Source organism: Leptodactylus fuscus, chromosome 3, assembly GCF_031893055.1.
Source record: "Leptodactylus fuscus isolate aLepFus1 chromosome 3, aLepFus1.hap2, whole genome shotgun sequence".
Taxonomy (NCBI): Eukaryota; Metazoa; Chordata; class Amphibia; order Anura; family Leptodactylidae; genus Leptodactylus; species Leptodactylus fuscus.
Genome location: NC_134267.1, coordinates 228,078,626 through 228,095,252, shown reverse-complemented (window position 1 = coordinate 228,095,252; position 16,627 = coordinate 228,078,626). Strand labels below are relative to the sequence as shown.

Here is a 16,627-nt window from a genome sequence, read left to right as displayed (position 1 = left end):
TCTGTCTGCAGGGAAACCAGTGTGGCTTTTTTTTTTTTTTTTTTCTCCTCTGGACACAGTCCTGCATGTCTGACTTTGTTCGGCTAAAAAAAGTGGTTTCCCTGCAGACAGAAGACAAATATGGGCGGTCACATCTGCAAACCCATTCAAGGGAAAGCTGACTGCCTGATACAATTTTAAAAAGTGATCTTAATTTGCTCAGGTTTTGCTGTGTGTATTATATATATATATATATATATTTTTTTTTTTTTGCTCTATCTAATTTTGACAAAAATGTAATAAAAATGTCATCAACTTAAGTCTAGTGTGTTTAGTGTCATAACTGTAATAACAAATCCATCAATTATGATGACTATAACATCACCATATGTTAATGTGAATAAAGATAGCATGAGTAATGGCACCCTAAGGCTGGGTTTACACAGGGGTGTTTGAACTGGATTTTGACGCAGGGACCGCCTCATAATCCAGTCCAAAAAGAAAACAAAAAAACCCCAGCTAGCTGCGACTGGATGCCGCTGCAGTGCACCAGCATCCAGTTACGGCATTCTGCTCTGGATTAGGCCCAAGTTCCCCTATACCAGCTGCGTAACCTAGCACAGCATGGATCAATAGCCCAGTGAACATCACAACATCCCCTCTCTTCCTGCACATCTCGCAGCGGTCCGCTCTGCCAAAGGTTTTGGGAGGAATCTGCTCTGGATTCAGCAGTGAAATCTGCAGCAAATTCCTTCGTGAACACAGCCTTGTTCTGTAGCTAGTTAGGAGCCATCTTAGATGGTAGTTGTCTATTCTACCAGTCATTAGATCATTAGTCTGTAAGAGATGTTTATCGCCCAACTGTTATATTATTTATAACCAATGTATTTTACACTGAATAGGGTTGAGCGATCAAGATCGGATTCCGATCGGCGATCAAGCAAACTTCACGATCGTGATTGACTGGAGAATGATCGGAAATTGGATTTTAAAATAGAACCTGAAATCTCAAGATTGGCTCAACCCTAACACTGAGCTGCGAATTAACCAACCAAGCATGCTGTGTACCACACTTATCAAATGTTTTAGACACTTTTCAGATGTGACCTAATGGGAAATGGGTATGGCCTAACATGTGACAAATTCAGCAAAAACTTTAATCCAAGTAATAGGAGGTTTACACTTGGGTAGGACAGTCTAAGCCAGGGGTAGGGAACCTTTAGCTCTCCAGCTGCTGTGCAACTACAACTCCCAGCATGCTCCACTCACTTTCATGGGAGTTCCAAGAACAGCAGAGCAAGTGTGCATGCTGGGAGTTGTAGTTTTGCAACAGCTGGAGAGCCGAAGGTTCCTTACCCCTGGTCTAAGCAGTTCAGATTTATCAAAGCACATTGGGAATTTTGATGGTCTGGTGCGGTTTAAGACTGTCTAGCCTTGGATGACACTGTCTGGTTCTTAGACAAATTACTAAATCTGGACCACTGTATTATATGGTTTTATGACCTAGAAAAGTGTATCTGTCTTCAAAGATAAGGCTCTAGTTTCATGTTACCAATTACACTGATTAAATTTTTGATCAAAGAGTTGGCGTCAATTGTCTCCTACCTTTGGTCCGCGTTGCAGGGAAGACCTGGGTCATCAGGATTGGCAAATTGGGATTTGCCAGGGTTCTGTTTCCTTGCAGCTGGATCCCTTCTGCAAGACTTGTGGATCAACTTGATTTACCTTTACTGACATTTACGCTAGGTTCACACACTGTCGGGGTTTCCATTGGGGAGGGGGGAGGGGGGGCACTTGGGGGTGAAGGTGAACCTAGCCTTAGTTTGCTTTGCTTTATTAGATAAGGTATGGACTCCCAAGTGAAGTTTTTTAAAACTTTTATGCACACCAGTTTAATATACATGATTAAAATTTGGCAAAAAATATATATAATATAAAATAAAACTCTTTAAAATTGTCTTTCAAATTGCACAATGTTTAATATGAAGATAGTTAGGCAGCCCCCGTGGACATTATCTGCAATGTGAGCTGAGCTGCAGTTATGTCAGTATGTGAGATGTGGACCAAGCTTGTGAGGTTGACTTCAAAACATTCTTATGTGGAGAAAAATCAAGATTTGATCATATCTATAAATTTTAAAAATGGCCACTGATTGTTCATAGAGATGAGTGAGTAGTGTTCGATCGAATACTACGGTATTCGAAATACTCGTACTCGATCGAACACTACTAGCTGTTCGAAGTTTAAGGTTCGATGCAGAACCAGCGTTGAGTGGCAGATTGCTATACATTACCAATCAACGCTGGTTCTTCTCTTACCTTTAGAAGTCTTCTCTGTGCAGCGTCCCCGCGGTGTCTTCCGGCTGGAATTCACTCTGCCAGGCATCCAGCCTAGGCAGAGCCAACTGCGCATGACCGCGCATGCGCAGTAGTCTCTGCCAGGCCCAGATGCCTAGGCAGAGTGAATTCCAGCCGGAAGAAGACTTCGAGGAGAATCGAGCCCGACCGTCACTCGTGGACTTGGTAAGTATAATTTTATCGAATTTTGCCTACCCCTGAAACGAGCATTTCCCCCATAGACTATAATGGTGTTGGAACAGTGTGTGGCTGTTCGAATCGGATTTCGAACCTCGGACATTTTAGTGTTCGCTCATCTCTAATTGTTCAGAATTGATAGGTCAGTTAGTACTGTGCGTTCTCCCAGAATTATAGCAAAGTGATTCTACCGTACAATCAAACTCATAAACCTGCAATACAATTAAATTAGAGGAGCTCTCCAACCACCTGCACTGCACTATTGCTATACCACCCATAAGCCATGAATAGTGCCGCATGTTGGATGCCACTGGGTAATTTTTCAGACATGAGTCCTAATAATTTTGTCTGGTCGTAGTGTTCCCTCCCTGGCCCACCTTGCTCTACACCCCGCCATGACAAGTGGGAAGCACAGTGCCTCCGTGGATAGCACTGTGTATACCAAAAAGTGTGTATGGGTCATGAATGCCTATGGAAAAACGAATGGTAAGAAGTGGATGCAAACTCCCAGTTTAACCCTATACACTGCGCTGACTCTCTTTTACACATTTAGCACTTAAATGTGTAATTTTTTTGGAACATTTTATCAGATAAATGTGCAACCTGTGGTCTAATTGATGGTGTATCAGTAGCACATGTTATGTGTTGTGACAACCATTATGACCAACCTAAAAATATTGCAAAAATGGGAAAACAAGCAGAGAGCAGAATGAGAATTTTGCAGTCAATTTGCGTAACATAATTTTATGTTTTATTTCCTGGTCCTAGTGGCGAGGGATGGCACAGACTTCAAAAGGTTTGGGGGAATTTGTAAAACCCATTGCAGGTGTAAGGTCCAGTTTTGCTCCTGGTGGGACCTTGAATATGAAATGTTGTAACAGTGATGTAAAAAATAGAAAGAGCTCCATTTTAGCCAAAGTCTCTCCAGCACATCTTCTTTTACCTAAAAATATGGAAAACCATATTATCATCAATAATATTGTAAGACCCCATTCTTCTACCCAGCAAGGAGAAGACTTACCTGAATGGCCTAAAATATTACACTGCTACTCCGCACACAGTTCATCAGAATGGTGGAGATAGACAGTGGGACTCGGCACAATTGTATCTTCACAATAGTTTGAGTGGATTGACAGCCCTTTTATTTGGAGTCCAAATAACTTGAATCTGGAGCCATAACTCGTGGATAATTGATGGTGGAAGATAATGAGAACTACAATATTCCACCAAGAAACAGAAGTTGGGCACTCAGTTCCCAGTATAAAACCATTTCTTAGCAAACTACTTGTACAGGTCACAGAGATGAAAACACATTCCAGTTGGCCTTGAAAAATCTTCATGTGTGGTGTGCAATGGCCATAGACCGATTGGTGTACATTTTCATCCCTGTGACCTGTACAAGCCTTCTGCTAATGAAGATAATTTTACTGTGACCTGAGTGCTGGGGCTTCTATTTCTTCTTCGGAGGTTGTTTCAGAACATCCACTGTCCATATACAGTATGTCTGGAAGAGATGGTATGTCGGTGCGTTACGTGGAGGACTGCTATATACTGCACAGTGAAAACTTTTTGAACCGATGACCCGATTTCACACAGCAAAATGGCCTTTCATAGAGGTGATCCTCTCAAAATAAATAAATAAATAAATATACAGTATACAGTCCTCTGGTGACCAACAGAGTTCAAGATGGTGCCATCATACTTGGCTACTAGTATGGATGGTTTTTTTTTTTTTTTTTTTTTTTTTTTAAATCATGGTCCTCAGCATTGTTCCCTAATATAGCTCCCTCTCTCATTCCTAGTGTGGTTCAGTGCAAGTGCTCAGCATTAGTACCCCAGCCGTTACCCCTCCTATACATGTGGCAGCATCCCCTCCCCATGGAGGCACTAGCATTCTCAAGCTACCTGCTACAGTCCCTTATTTAACCTCTCTATGAACACTACGCCGGTTGCACAATCCACTCTAATTCCATAATCTACCTTGGTAAATTACACCGAACCTTTTTTGGGAGGGGTATTCTTATACACTATAATGTCTGACGACTTCCACACATTTCCTCCATTACATCTTTTAGGCTATTTTCAACACATCAATGTGTTTATTCATTTTCTGTGTTACATTTTGATCTAGATGTCAATTTATGTATATGAATTGGTCACCATATTATTTTTATGAGACCGCACCCTCAATATTCGACTACTCAAATTGAATATCGAATCCTATTATAGTCTATGGGGGGAAAAATGCTCGTTTCAGGGGTAGGCAACATTCGATCAAATTAAACTTACCAAGTCCACAAGTGAGGATCGGGTTGGATCCTCCGAGAAGTCTCCGTGCAGCGTCCCCGCAGCATCTTCCGGCTCTGAATTCACTCTGCCAGGCATCGGGCCTGGGCAGAGCCGACTGCGCATGTCCGCACTACAAGAAAATGTCCACTTACAGTCAAAGCGGCCATTTTCTTGTAGCGCGGTCATGCGCAGTCGGCTCTGCCCAGGCCCGATGCCTGGCAGAGTGAATTCAGAGCCGGAAGACGCCACGGGGAAGCTGCACGGAGAAGACTTCTAAAGGTAAGAGAAGAACCAGCGTTGATTGGCCGACTGTATAGCATTCGGCCAATCAATGCTGGTTCTGCATCGAACTTTTCCAATCGAATAGCGAGTGGTACTCGATCGAGTACGAGTATTTCGAATACTGTAGTATTCGATCGAATACCTACTCGATCAAATACTACTAACTCATTTATTATTAATTTAATACTAGCCTCTGGGGTGTCTTCAAAAGTAGGGAACAAAAAACTAATGCTTACCTTTTCTCCCCTTACAGGGCATCCAGTCTTCACCCGTGAGCTCTTCTCTAACTTCCCACAGCCTGGGATTGAGAAAATGCCAAAAAGAGGCAACAAGATCTCATAGCTGGGACTGGATGCCCCGAAGAGGCGAGGAAAGGCGAGAATCAGTGTTTTTATTTTGTCTACTCCTCCCCTGGACAGAAGTGTATAAGATTGATTTGTGGGTAGTAAACCCCCAAAATTTAAAGTTTGGTGGAACCTGAAATTTTTGGAAAATTTATAATGAATTTGTTTAATTACAAGCCAATTCACTTAAGTCATAAAAAATGTTATAACTAGAGATGAGCGAGTAGTACTTGATCGAGTAGGTACTATGGTATTTGAAATACTCGTACTCGATCGAGTACCACTCGCTATTCGAATGGAAAAATTCGATGCAGAACCAGCATTGATTGGCCGAATGCGATACAGTCGGCCAATCAACGCTGGTTCTTCTCCTACCTTTAGAAGTCTTCTCCGTGCAGCTTCCCCGCGGCGTCTTCCGGCTCTGAATTCACTCTGCCAGGCATCGGGCCTGGGCAGAGCTTGTAGTGCAGGCATGCGCAGTCGGCTCTGCCCAGGCCCGATGCCTGGAAGAGTGAACTCAGAGCCGGAAGACGCCGCGGGGACGCTGCACTGAGAAGACTTCTCGGAGGATCCAGCCCGACCCTCACTCGTGGACTTGGTAAGTATAATTTGATCGAACGTTGCCTACCCCTGAAATGAGCGTTTTCCCCCCATAGACTATAATAGGGTTTGATATTCGATTCGAGTAGTCGCATATTGAGGGGCTACTCGAAACGAATATCGAACCTTGAACATTTTACTGTTCGCTCATCTCTATATATAAGGTATGTGGAGTATTCCCGACTGACCATCCTACAACAGTATTATTAGGTGTGAAGGTTACCTATTGAGAAGGGTATGAAGGCCTCATTCTTTCTGAAATTTCCTTCTAAGTCAAGAAAGTGTTCTGGATAAAATTCATCCGGTTTCTCAAAGTATTCCTTGTCTTTGTGTATAGAATTCAGCATCGGGATGACAGGAGTTCCCTGAGGGTGGGAGAAGATATATAGTATCATAAATATTATATGCTATACAGCCAACAGGTAGTCAACTTTTGCATCTGTTTGGGTATTATGTAAGTTTATAACAATGTTTATACCCTAATTCCCCTTTTCAAGATACCCCCAAACTGCCTGACCACACATACAGCACAATAAGACCTTGTGCCAGTAGGAAAGTCAGATTCTTGGTCACATGACACAGCTGAGGACCTAAAGAGGGTGAATAATGCCCAACTACTTCCGCCTTAACTGCAATTAATATCATGCACCCTTCTAACCAGTTTCTTGGGAAGGCTTCTTTAAAGGGAAATGAGCTGCAATACCAAGCATAGCCACAATCACATGCATGGCGCTGTGTCAGTGTAAATCACTTATAGTGATGCTGTCCTCACCTTTGGAATAAAATAGCCTCTGAATGTAACATCTTGAGAAGTTTCATGTGGAATATTAGTTAATAAAATATCTCCATATCGTTGAGTTTCATGGATTACGGCATCTGTATATGGCATTTGTTTCCTGTGCTCCATTTGTGGCCGAGCCGATCCAATGATTTTATCAATTTCATTTTGCACTTTTCCTATCAGGACAGAGAAATTCATTACAGAGAGAGAAAAGGGTCTGGTCGTCTTTCTCAGAAAAAAAACAAAACAAAAAACTTTTTGACTCCCCATCTTCCAAATCCCATATGTTTTATATTTTTTCCTTTCACAGAACCATATGAGGGCTTAAAATTTGCAGGATTGTACTTTGTAATGGTATCATGTAATATTCTGTACAATCTACTGGGAAGCTGGTAAAAAATTCCAAATCTATTTTGCCAAATGAGCTGGTGACGCCTTTTCATGTGAGACCTAGTTCAGATATGCGTGCGACGCTTGCCTATGGCTAATTTTCTGCTAGCTGAATCCATTGCCATGGATTTGTCATTTGGTAATTTGCAAAAAAAAACATTCCTGTAAGAGGGGCCACATGGTGGCTCAGTGGTTAGCACTGTAGGCTTGCAGCACTGGAGTCCTGGTGTTCAAATATCGCCAAGGGCAAACCCCCCCCAAAAAAAAAAAAAAAAAAAACCTAGACTTTTCTAATTAGTAGCTGAGGAAAATTACATAAACCCTCTTCCTCTTCAGTCAGGTGCCTGCTATTTGGTTATATCTGATGTGGCTTTCATATCATGACCGTGTGTACTGAACTATTCTGAATTGACCTTTGACTTGTTACTTGAAATCCACTTCTTTACTCATTTGACCTCTGCCGTTACCTCTCAGACTGACTTTTTGGCATGGACTTTCACTCTCTGGATTGATACTCCTGATTCTGATCTAGCTTGCAAGGTATTGTGGTCTGGCTTGATTTTAGTTAGTAGAGTGTTTTATTTCTTGTACTAGTGTCTGTGGTGATAACTTGGACCCCAAATTCAGCACAAGTCCATCTGGCTTCATGGCTAGCTCTGGTAAGGTGTTTCGTTACCTGACTGGCTTTATAATTATAAATGGTCTCACTTTGTATTTTGGGGTATTTTATCATTAGCAGAAGACTCCATCTCAATGTGGTTGATAAGGTCACCATTCCAGCAACGCACATCTCTCCCATAAGCACCATCAGGTTCTCATTGTGGTAATACTGAGTGGATTCCTGTTTTTCCTATGAAAGATAGAAGTTATGTATAAATACATATACATATTCCTAATACACCCAGTAGGTCATCTTGATATGTAGTATACAGACTACAGTCACTTTCTTGCTGAATGTTGGTCCATTCCTCCCTTTGACTTAATTTTATATGTAATAGACATGGGATTCTATATTAGAGGAAAAAACTTGTGTTATGTTAATGTTATGTAGTGGGGGCGAAAAAGCAACACACATCAAAGACTCTATATGCAGTATAAACTACTTAATTCCATGGTGCTGTACATTATTATATTAATTCTATGGTGCTGTACATTATTATATTAATTCCATGGCGCTTCACATTTGGGGGTTTACATACAATACACAAAACATACAGGTAGATATAATACTAACAATGACCGACTGGCACAATGGGATAGAGGGTCCTGCCCGCAAGGGCTTACCGTCTATGAGGGAAGAGGGATAGAGACAGAAGGGTGAGGGTAGAGACTGTTCAGATTGCGGTGCGGTGATAGTGTTATTGGGGGTTGTAGACCTTCTTGAATAGGTGAGTCTTTAGGCCTTCTTGAAGCCTGTGATTGTGGGGGTCAGTCTTATGTGTCGTGGTAAGGAGTTCCAGAGTATGGGGGATGCACGGGAGAAATCTTGGAGACGGTTGTGTGAGGAGCAGATGAGAGCAGAGCGGAGTAGGAGGTCTTTGAAGGATCTGAGGTTACGTGTGGGCAGGTAGCGGGAGATTAGGTCAGAGATATATGGAGGGGACAGGTTGTGGATGGCTTTGTATGACAGCATTAGTACTTTGAACTCTATTCGCTGGGCCACGGGTAGCCAGTGAACTAGATGGCTAAGGGGAGCGGCCGGTGAAGAATGGGGGGAGAGGTCTATTAAGCGGACAGCACAGTTTAAGGTGGACTGGGAGGGGCAAGAGTATTCACTGGGAGGCCATGGAGAAGGGTGTTACAGTAAACTAAGCAGGAGATTATGAGGGCATGGATGAGCGTCTTTGTAGTTTCAGGGGTGAGGAAAAAGTGGATTTGATTGATTTGTTTGAGTTGGAGGCGGCAGGAGGTGTTGAGGGTTTGGAAGTGCAGCTTGAAAGATAGGTCAGAGTCCAAGGTTATCCCATGGGAGCAGACCCAAGGTTTCTTAAATATAGGTGTGATGGTAGCATGTTTGAAGGTGGAAGGAAAGAATCCTTTGGTTAGGGATAGGTTGAAGAGATGAGTTAGGGCAGGAGTAAAGACTTCAGTGAGTTTGGGAATGAGATGAGACTGGATCAGGTCCACATACAGGAGTTGATGTGGGATTTAGACATTTAGATGGAGCACTTTTCATTGGTGATGGTGGAGAAACAAGTTAAAGATGAAGAGCATCAAACAGTTGGGAAGAGGCAAAGTCGTCAGCTGTGATAAGTGATGTCAGAGGGGGCACAGGAAGATCTAGAAGGGATTTGAAGGTAGTAAATAGCTGTTTGGGGTTGCAGGATAGGGCAGATAGGAAGTGGTGAAATAGACCTGCTTAGCAGGAGTGAGTGCATTCTTGAAGGAGAGAATTGCCTGTTTATATCAGGTGAAGAACTCCTGGGAGTGTTTGAGGGGATCAGCCATGTTTCTGTCATCCCGAGAAATGAAAATTCCCAAGAATGAAGACGTCATGGATGTAGTCAAGTTTATTGTGTATAGAACAAGTGTTCCAAAGTGCACCAGAGAGGATCGGGGGTGGTGCCCTTGGGGGCAGGAACAAGGAAGATCGGCGTAAGATTTAGGGGGTTTAGTGTGCTGATGCCAGTAGGGTGGTAAGATCCGACAGTTGGGATGTTCTGAGGTGCTCCAGGATTGTTCTCCAGAAGTAAGGAGAAACAGGGAGAGGTATAGCAGGTGTAAATAGGAGAGAGTGTAATGAGGTTCACCCATCTCTACTCTGTGGTTGATGCCAGTTGCGCTTTCTTGTACAACAGTATTCACCATGTGAGCACCGATACATCGCCAGCTACTCATTGGTGTTTTCGTGCTATTTTGAGTTTCATGGAGACATTACAAGTTATTATGTTCTGTATTTTAAGTGTTTCGCTAATAACAAGCAATGCAACTTTAATCGTACCTCTTGTTGCTTAGCTATGAAGGCATCAATAATGTTTCTCTGATCATGTACATCCACTGCTTTCTTATATTCTGTGAATGACGCTCTGATAAAGTTTTGACACTCTCTAAGGTTTTCAAAAAATTTTCTGTGAGGTCCTGGGAACAGATCCATTAAGGTTGGAAAACTGATGTACAACTAAGGGGAAAAAAAAAATAAAATAAATATATGTATTGATAGTTTTAAAAATTGCAAAAAAATTCTAAAAATAAAATGCAAATATTCATGCAATACATCTTTCCTCCAGAACATAAAAGAATCAATTGTGCATACTTTTTCCCAGAGCTGGTTGCCCTACCCTGCCCTAACCTTCCTATTTGCTTGATGTCTGCAAGAAATATCGGTAATTTCTGAGATTAATGAAAAATGAAAACAAATGTAATCCATAGCTTCAATAACTAACAATAGCTATAAAGTATAATTAGTGCAAGAATTATGAATAGGGTTGAGCCGATCTTGAGATTTCAAAATCGGATTTCCGATCATTTTCCGGCCCATCCCGATTCTGATTGCGATTGTGAAATTTGCTGGATCGTCAATCGGGATCCGATCATTTCCGATCCCGATCGCTCAACCTTAATTATGAACAGCAGGCCAAATTTTAAACTGTATAGGTGCAGGGTCAGCTTGGCCCACTGGGATACTGGTGAATCCCCCGGTTGGCCCCGTGCCCACTACTTCTTTTATTAGGCAGTGGAGGTCTGGTAATAGCCCCTATTCACTTACCTCTCCTGCTCCTGGCCACCGCACATTATGTCATAGCAGGCCCAGGGTCCAGGCTGAAGCAGGAAGAGGAGAGGCCGCGAGCAGGAGAGGGGTGAGGTAAGTGATGCAGCAAGGTTCTCTCCAGTTTTAACAACCAGATCACAAAACCAGTGGTGTCACCAACCCAGTTCTGCTACTAGTAGAGCAAGAAGCCACTGGCTTCCTGCTCTACCACTCACAGCCTTGTAGGCCACGGGCCCTATTGAGTATGTGGCCTACAAGCTAACCTCACCTGCTATATAACTATGTATGTAGTGGTTGCCATTTTAGTTCATCAAAGACAAATCCCAAATTGTTTGGTTTAATTAAAAAATAAACAATTTGGAATATTTGGGTTAAATTTGGTTTCTTTGTGAAAAGATTCCCCCATCTCTAGTAGCAAAATTTGTCCTAAAACTATACATTGGTACAAGGACGTATACTCACCACTCCTGCTAGTACTGATGGAAGCACCTAATGGTTATCAGTGGGGCCGGGTAACCAGTTAGCCACCACTCTTGATTAAAGTCATCAATATCATTCAGGATAACAGTGGCTGTCCAGGGTCAGAAAGTTTTAACAGCAGAACTACCCCCTTTTGTAAGCCCTTGAGGCCATCAATTGTGTAACTCCATGTAACCCCTTTAATTCTTACATATAGAAAATAGAGATGAGCGAACAGTAAAATGTTCGATATTCGATATTCGTTTCGAGTAGCCCCTCATTTTCGACTACTCGAATCGATTATCGAATCCTATTATAGTCTATGGGGGGAAAATGCTCGTTTCAGGGGTAGGCAACGTTCGATCAAATTACACTTACCAAGTCCACGAGTGAGGGTTAGGCTGGATTCTCCGAGAAGTCTTCTCCGTGCAGCGCCCCCGAGGCATCTTCTGGCTCTGAATTCACTCTGCCAGGCATCGGGCCTGGGCAGAGCCGACTGCGCATGCCCGCACTACAAGACAAAGTAGTGCGGGCATGCATAGTGGGCTCTGCCCAGGCCCAATGCCTGGCAGAGTGAATGAAGAGCCGGAAGATGCTGCGGGGAAGCTGCACGGAGAAGACTTCTAAAGGTAGGAGAAGAACCAGCGTTGATTGGCCGACTGTATAGCATTCGGCCAATCAATGCTGGTTCTGCATCGAACTTTTCCATTCGAATAGCGAGTGGTACTCGATCAAGTACGAGTATTTCGAATACTGTAATATTCGATCGAACGCCTACTCGATCGAATACTACTCGCTCATCTCTAATAGAAAACAATTCTGACTTACCCTAGCCCATGGGCTTCCTTGGAGTCTTATGTTCTCCTTCAATAAACCGATAAGCCTCAGAATGGTCGGTTCTTCATAGTCATATCTTTTACTAAGCAGCATGGCCATAATTATATTGAGCGCAGCAGAATTTATACTGGTAAGGACATCAAAGGGCTTTCCTAAAAGAAAAAAATAAACAAAAATCGGTATGATTATGATTTATGGTAAAACACAGGTGCAAAGAGGTATCTGAGAACAAATTATTTTACAAAATTCGTAATGTAAAGTAAGAAACTGGAGAAGATCCAGCAATGAGAATCCATTTGGCCAGTTAAAACTTGGCTTTTATTACTAGATGTACAAAATCATACACCATATGCTGGATACCCTATATCGGAATGCAGCATGTAAGGTATCCAGCATATGGTGGATACCCCATATGGGTATGCAGCATATAGGGTACCCAGCATATGGTAGATACCCCATATGGGTATGCAGCATATAGGGTACCCAGCATATGGTGGATACCCCATATGGGTATGCAGCATATAGGGTACCTAGTATATGATGGATACCCTATATGGGTTAAATATCCAACCTGTGATATAGCACATACGATGATATTAATAGTATTACTCAACCTTTTACAATCCAAGTACCCCCTCGTGTCAAAAAGTTCCAAATATGGGCTATGCACATGACCATTATCATGCCAAAAAAAGTACAATGCAGAGACATCCCACCACTCACCTTTATAGGATTTGAACTTCTGTACTAAGCACTCGGCCTCCTCGATGATCTTGTTTTCTAAGGTTTTCTGCCCCATTCCATAATCTCGTAGTGCAGAGAGTGTAAATCTCTTCATCACTTTCCAGTTCTCTCCATTGGAAAACACAACACCTAGGGAGTAGAAGTATTACGTGTTATACAGAAATACATTGTAGGCTCTAGATTTCTGATCATGCGCTATATGTGATGAGATGCACATTATATTACCAAAAGCATAGGGATTTTTTTCTTCTTATTATTCTTCTTATGGTAGAGTTGGAAGGGACCTCAAGGGCCATCGGGTCCAACCCCCTGCGAGTGCAGGTTTTCCTAAATCATCCCAGCTATATGTTTATCCAGATTCCGCTTGAAGATTTCCATTGATGGAGCGCCCACCACCTCCCGTGGCAGCCTATTCCACTCTCTCACTACCCTCACTGTCAGAAAGTTTTTCCTAATGTCTAATCTGTATCTCTTTCCCTTTAGTTTCATCCCATTGCTTCTTGTACTTCCTTGTGCTAATGAGAATAGGGTAGATCCCTCTGCACTGTGACTACCTTTCAGATATTTGTAGACTGCTATTAAATCTCCCCTCAGCCTTCTCTTCTGCAAACTAAAAAATCCCAATTCTTTTAGCCGCTATTTTGGGTAAGCTTTGGGTAAGATTTGTCACGCAAATATTTGCAAGGTTTGACTTGTTTTGGTCTGAACTTCAGGCAAGCGACATGATGAGGTCACAACCATGTGATCGCTGAGACCCAATCACAGGTCTCAATGCTCCTCGCTGGTTGGTGACCTCATTCAGAAGGTCAGAAGAAGCGTTGGATACTATGACAGAGCCCAGGAGAGTTGAGTAAGACTGTTATGTTTACTCACCTCCCCTGTGCCTCCATCTATTATACTCTGGTGTCTGAAGAAACCCCAGAGTGTAATAGTGGTTTGTGGGAGGCAAACACAATGAAGACATCACGCAGTGGTTACATGATTCATTGACATGTCTACGTGTAGCCCAAGCTTTAAGCTGGTCATATGCATTAGATTTTAGACTGTTGAAGTGGCGGATTTTAGACTGCCTGCTGTTGGATGGTCGTACATAAACCTAAGAAAGTTTGCCCTATACAGTCAACCATCAATTAAAGTTGCCATTTTGGATTTTTTTTTGCCAACTGTGATCTGATGTGTATGGGTTAGACTGACAGACCTGTGGGAGATTTTTGTATTGTGAATATGTGTTTGTCCTGCTAAAACTGCCATCAGATGTCCATCAATTGCGGTTTTCAACACTTCATTAGCATTGAATGGTCCCTTCTGAAATCTGTTAATTTTCCAAGTGTCTGGGATCGTCAAACAATCATTGAAAGGTTTGTGGTTAGGGTTGAGCGATAGATCGGTTCCAGTTCGGTGATCGAGCAAATTTCACAATCGCTATCGGGATCAGAAATCGGATTTTGAAATCTCAAGATCGGCTCAACCCCAAAAGTGACTTTTCCCATAGAGAAGCATTGACTAGGGTTGAGCGATTGGGATGGGAAAAGATCGGATCCCAATCGGCGATCAAGCAAATTTCACGATCGGGATTGGCTGGAAAATGATCAGAAATCGTATTTTAAAATCAATCCTGAAATCTCAAGATCAGCTCAACCCTATTTGTGTTTTTTTCATGTGTTTGGGACAGTTGGATGTACGAGCAACCAGTAACCAGCTGTACTCTTTGCTCCCAGGTCCTCCAATACCAAAATGATGGTTTTAAACTTGTAACTGCCCTCGTGAATACCCCCCTGATGTAACTCCCCAAATATTTTCTGTTACAAGATGAATGTACAGTACTTACCATATTTCTTCATAAACTTAAAGAACAAAGGGTTTTGGGGTCTGTCGGAGAAAACCTCTGCATGGTTCATCAGGGCATCTTTGATGGTGTCGTAACCACATAAGATAACTATTTTGGTCATACCCATCTGGACACTGAAGATGGAACCGTACTCCTTATAGAGCTGTGAACCCCAAAATAGCAGAATCAATTTGAATTTCATTGTTTTAAACTTTATCCAGAATTACTACATTTTAATTGTAATACATTATATTTCTATAGCACCAATATATTCCGCAGCGCTGTACAATATGTGGGGTTCAAGTACAGAAAGAAAGATACATTACAAAGAAATAGTCACTTCACACAATGATACTGAGGTTCCTGCTCTCAAGAGCTTACAATCTATGAGGTAGAGGGGGTGACACAAGAGGTAGCAGGGGCGGCATTGCTTATACAGGGGTCAGACAATTTTGTAATAGAGGTGACTGTCATTACACAAACATAAAACTGTATGAGCCGTCACCAGTCGTGTCCTGTAACATGTGGATGGAGCTTGGACATATAAAGTTATCCTCATATGGCGTCATATCATGTGGGGTAATGTGGGAGTGGGGACAGAGGAGGGTTAAATTTTGGGGATTCTAGTTATAGTACGGAAGGGTTTACATTAGGACATGTGATAGGCTTGTCTGATAAGATGTGTCTTTAGTTTGCGCTTGAAGCTGTAGAAATTGGGAGTTAATCTGATTGTCCGGGGTAGAGCATTCCAGAGAAGTGGTGCAGCTCGGGAGAAGTCTTGTATACGAGCGTGGGAGGGTCTGGTAATAGAGGATATAAGTGTTAGGTCATTGAGTGAGCGGAGAGCACGGGTTGGGCGGTAGACAGAGATGAGGGAGGAAATATAGGGAGGTGCGGCATTATGGAGAGCTTTGTGGAGGAGGGGGGTAAGTTTATATTTTATTCTATAATGAATAGGCAGCCAGTGTAGTGACTGGCACAGACCGGAGGCATCGCTGTAGCGTCTAGCCTGATAGATGAGCCTGGTCGCTGCATTCAGAATGGATTGTAGAGGAGAGAGTTTAGTGAGGGGAAGACCGATAAGTAAGGAGTTACAGTAGTCAAGGCGAGAATGAATCAGAGAGACAATAAGTGTCTTTAGTGTATCTCTGGTAAGGAAAGGGCGTATTCTGGAGATTTTTTTGAGGTGGAAATGAACATGTTAGTTATTTGATTTGGGGGATGAACCCATCATTGTGCACAATGTCATGCAAACAGGCTAGTGGGCTTATGTCTTGTTCAAAATCTATACTAAGAACCTCATGTTCATGTTTGATGATTTGGCTGAAAATCATAGATCAATGTATAATACTTAGAAGTGTGGATCATGTATTTTTTTTTTCCTGAGATGTTGTAGTATTAGTAGAAGACTATGTGATTCTCTGAAGACATGAGGCTTTTGATATTTCCATTACCTGATAAAATGTTTTATGGGGTTTTGACAAGTCCAACTTCAGGATATTTCCCAGGATTGGTAAAGGCTTTGGCCCAGGGGGGAAATTTTTATATTTCCCTGGTTGTTGTCTGAAAACATTGACCAAGAAGAAGACGACAATGATGGACAGGAGCACTGTGACCAGCTCCATGGAGGACGTGAGCTCTGTATAACATAGGGGAGAAGACAAAACATAAGTGACCTCCTTTATACAAAAATGTATACATTGAAAGGGTATTTCTAATTTCACAACCATTTAGTTAACACTTTAATGCATCTAAATTGTTTTGAATCAGTTTCTTCCCATCCTCCCAACAGGAAATAAGGTTTGGGGTAAAATTACTTTCCATGAACTTGTCAGGAGATACGTTAAATTG

At 42.3% G+C, this 16,627-nt stretch overlaps 1 protein-coding gene across 1 annotated transcript; it reads right to left on the bottom strand.

The window, feature by feature from the left end:
* Positions 1–3,277: 3,277 nt before the first annotated feature.
* LOC142198306 (cytochrome P450 2K1-like) lies at positions 3,278–16,413 on the bottom strand. Its single transcript, XM_075269276.1, has 9 exons — positions 16,231–16,413; positions 14,777–14,939; positions 12,928–13,077; positions 12,196–12,356; positions 10,141–10,317; positions 7,908–8,049; positions 6,801–6,985; positions 6,252–6,393; positions 3,278–3,456 (listed from the first exon to the last, which is right to left on the bottom strand). The coding sequence occupies exons 1-9, from the start codon at positions 16,399–16,401 to the stop codon at positions 3,278–3,280; spliced, it is 1,470 nt and encodes a 489-aa protein (XP_075125377.1). The 5' UTR covers positions 16,402–16,413.
* Positions 16,414–16,627: the final 214 nt, after the last annotated feature.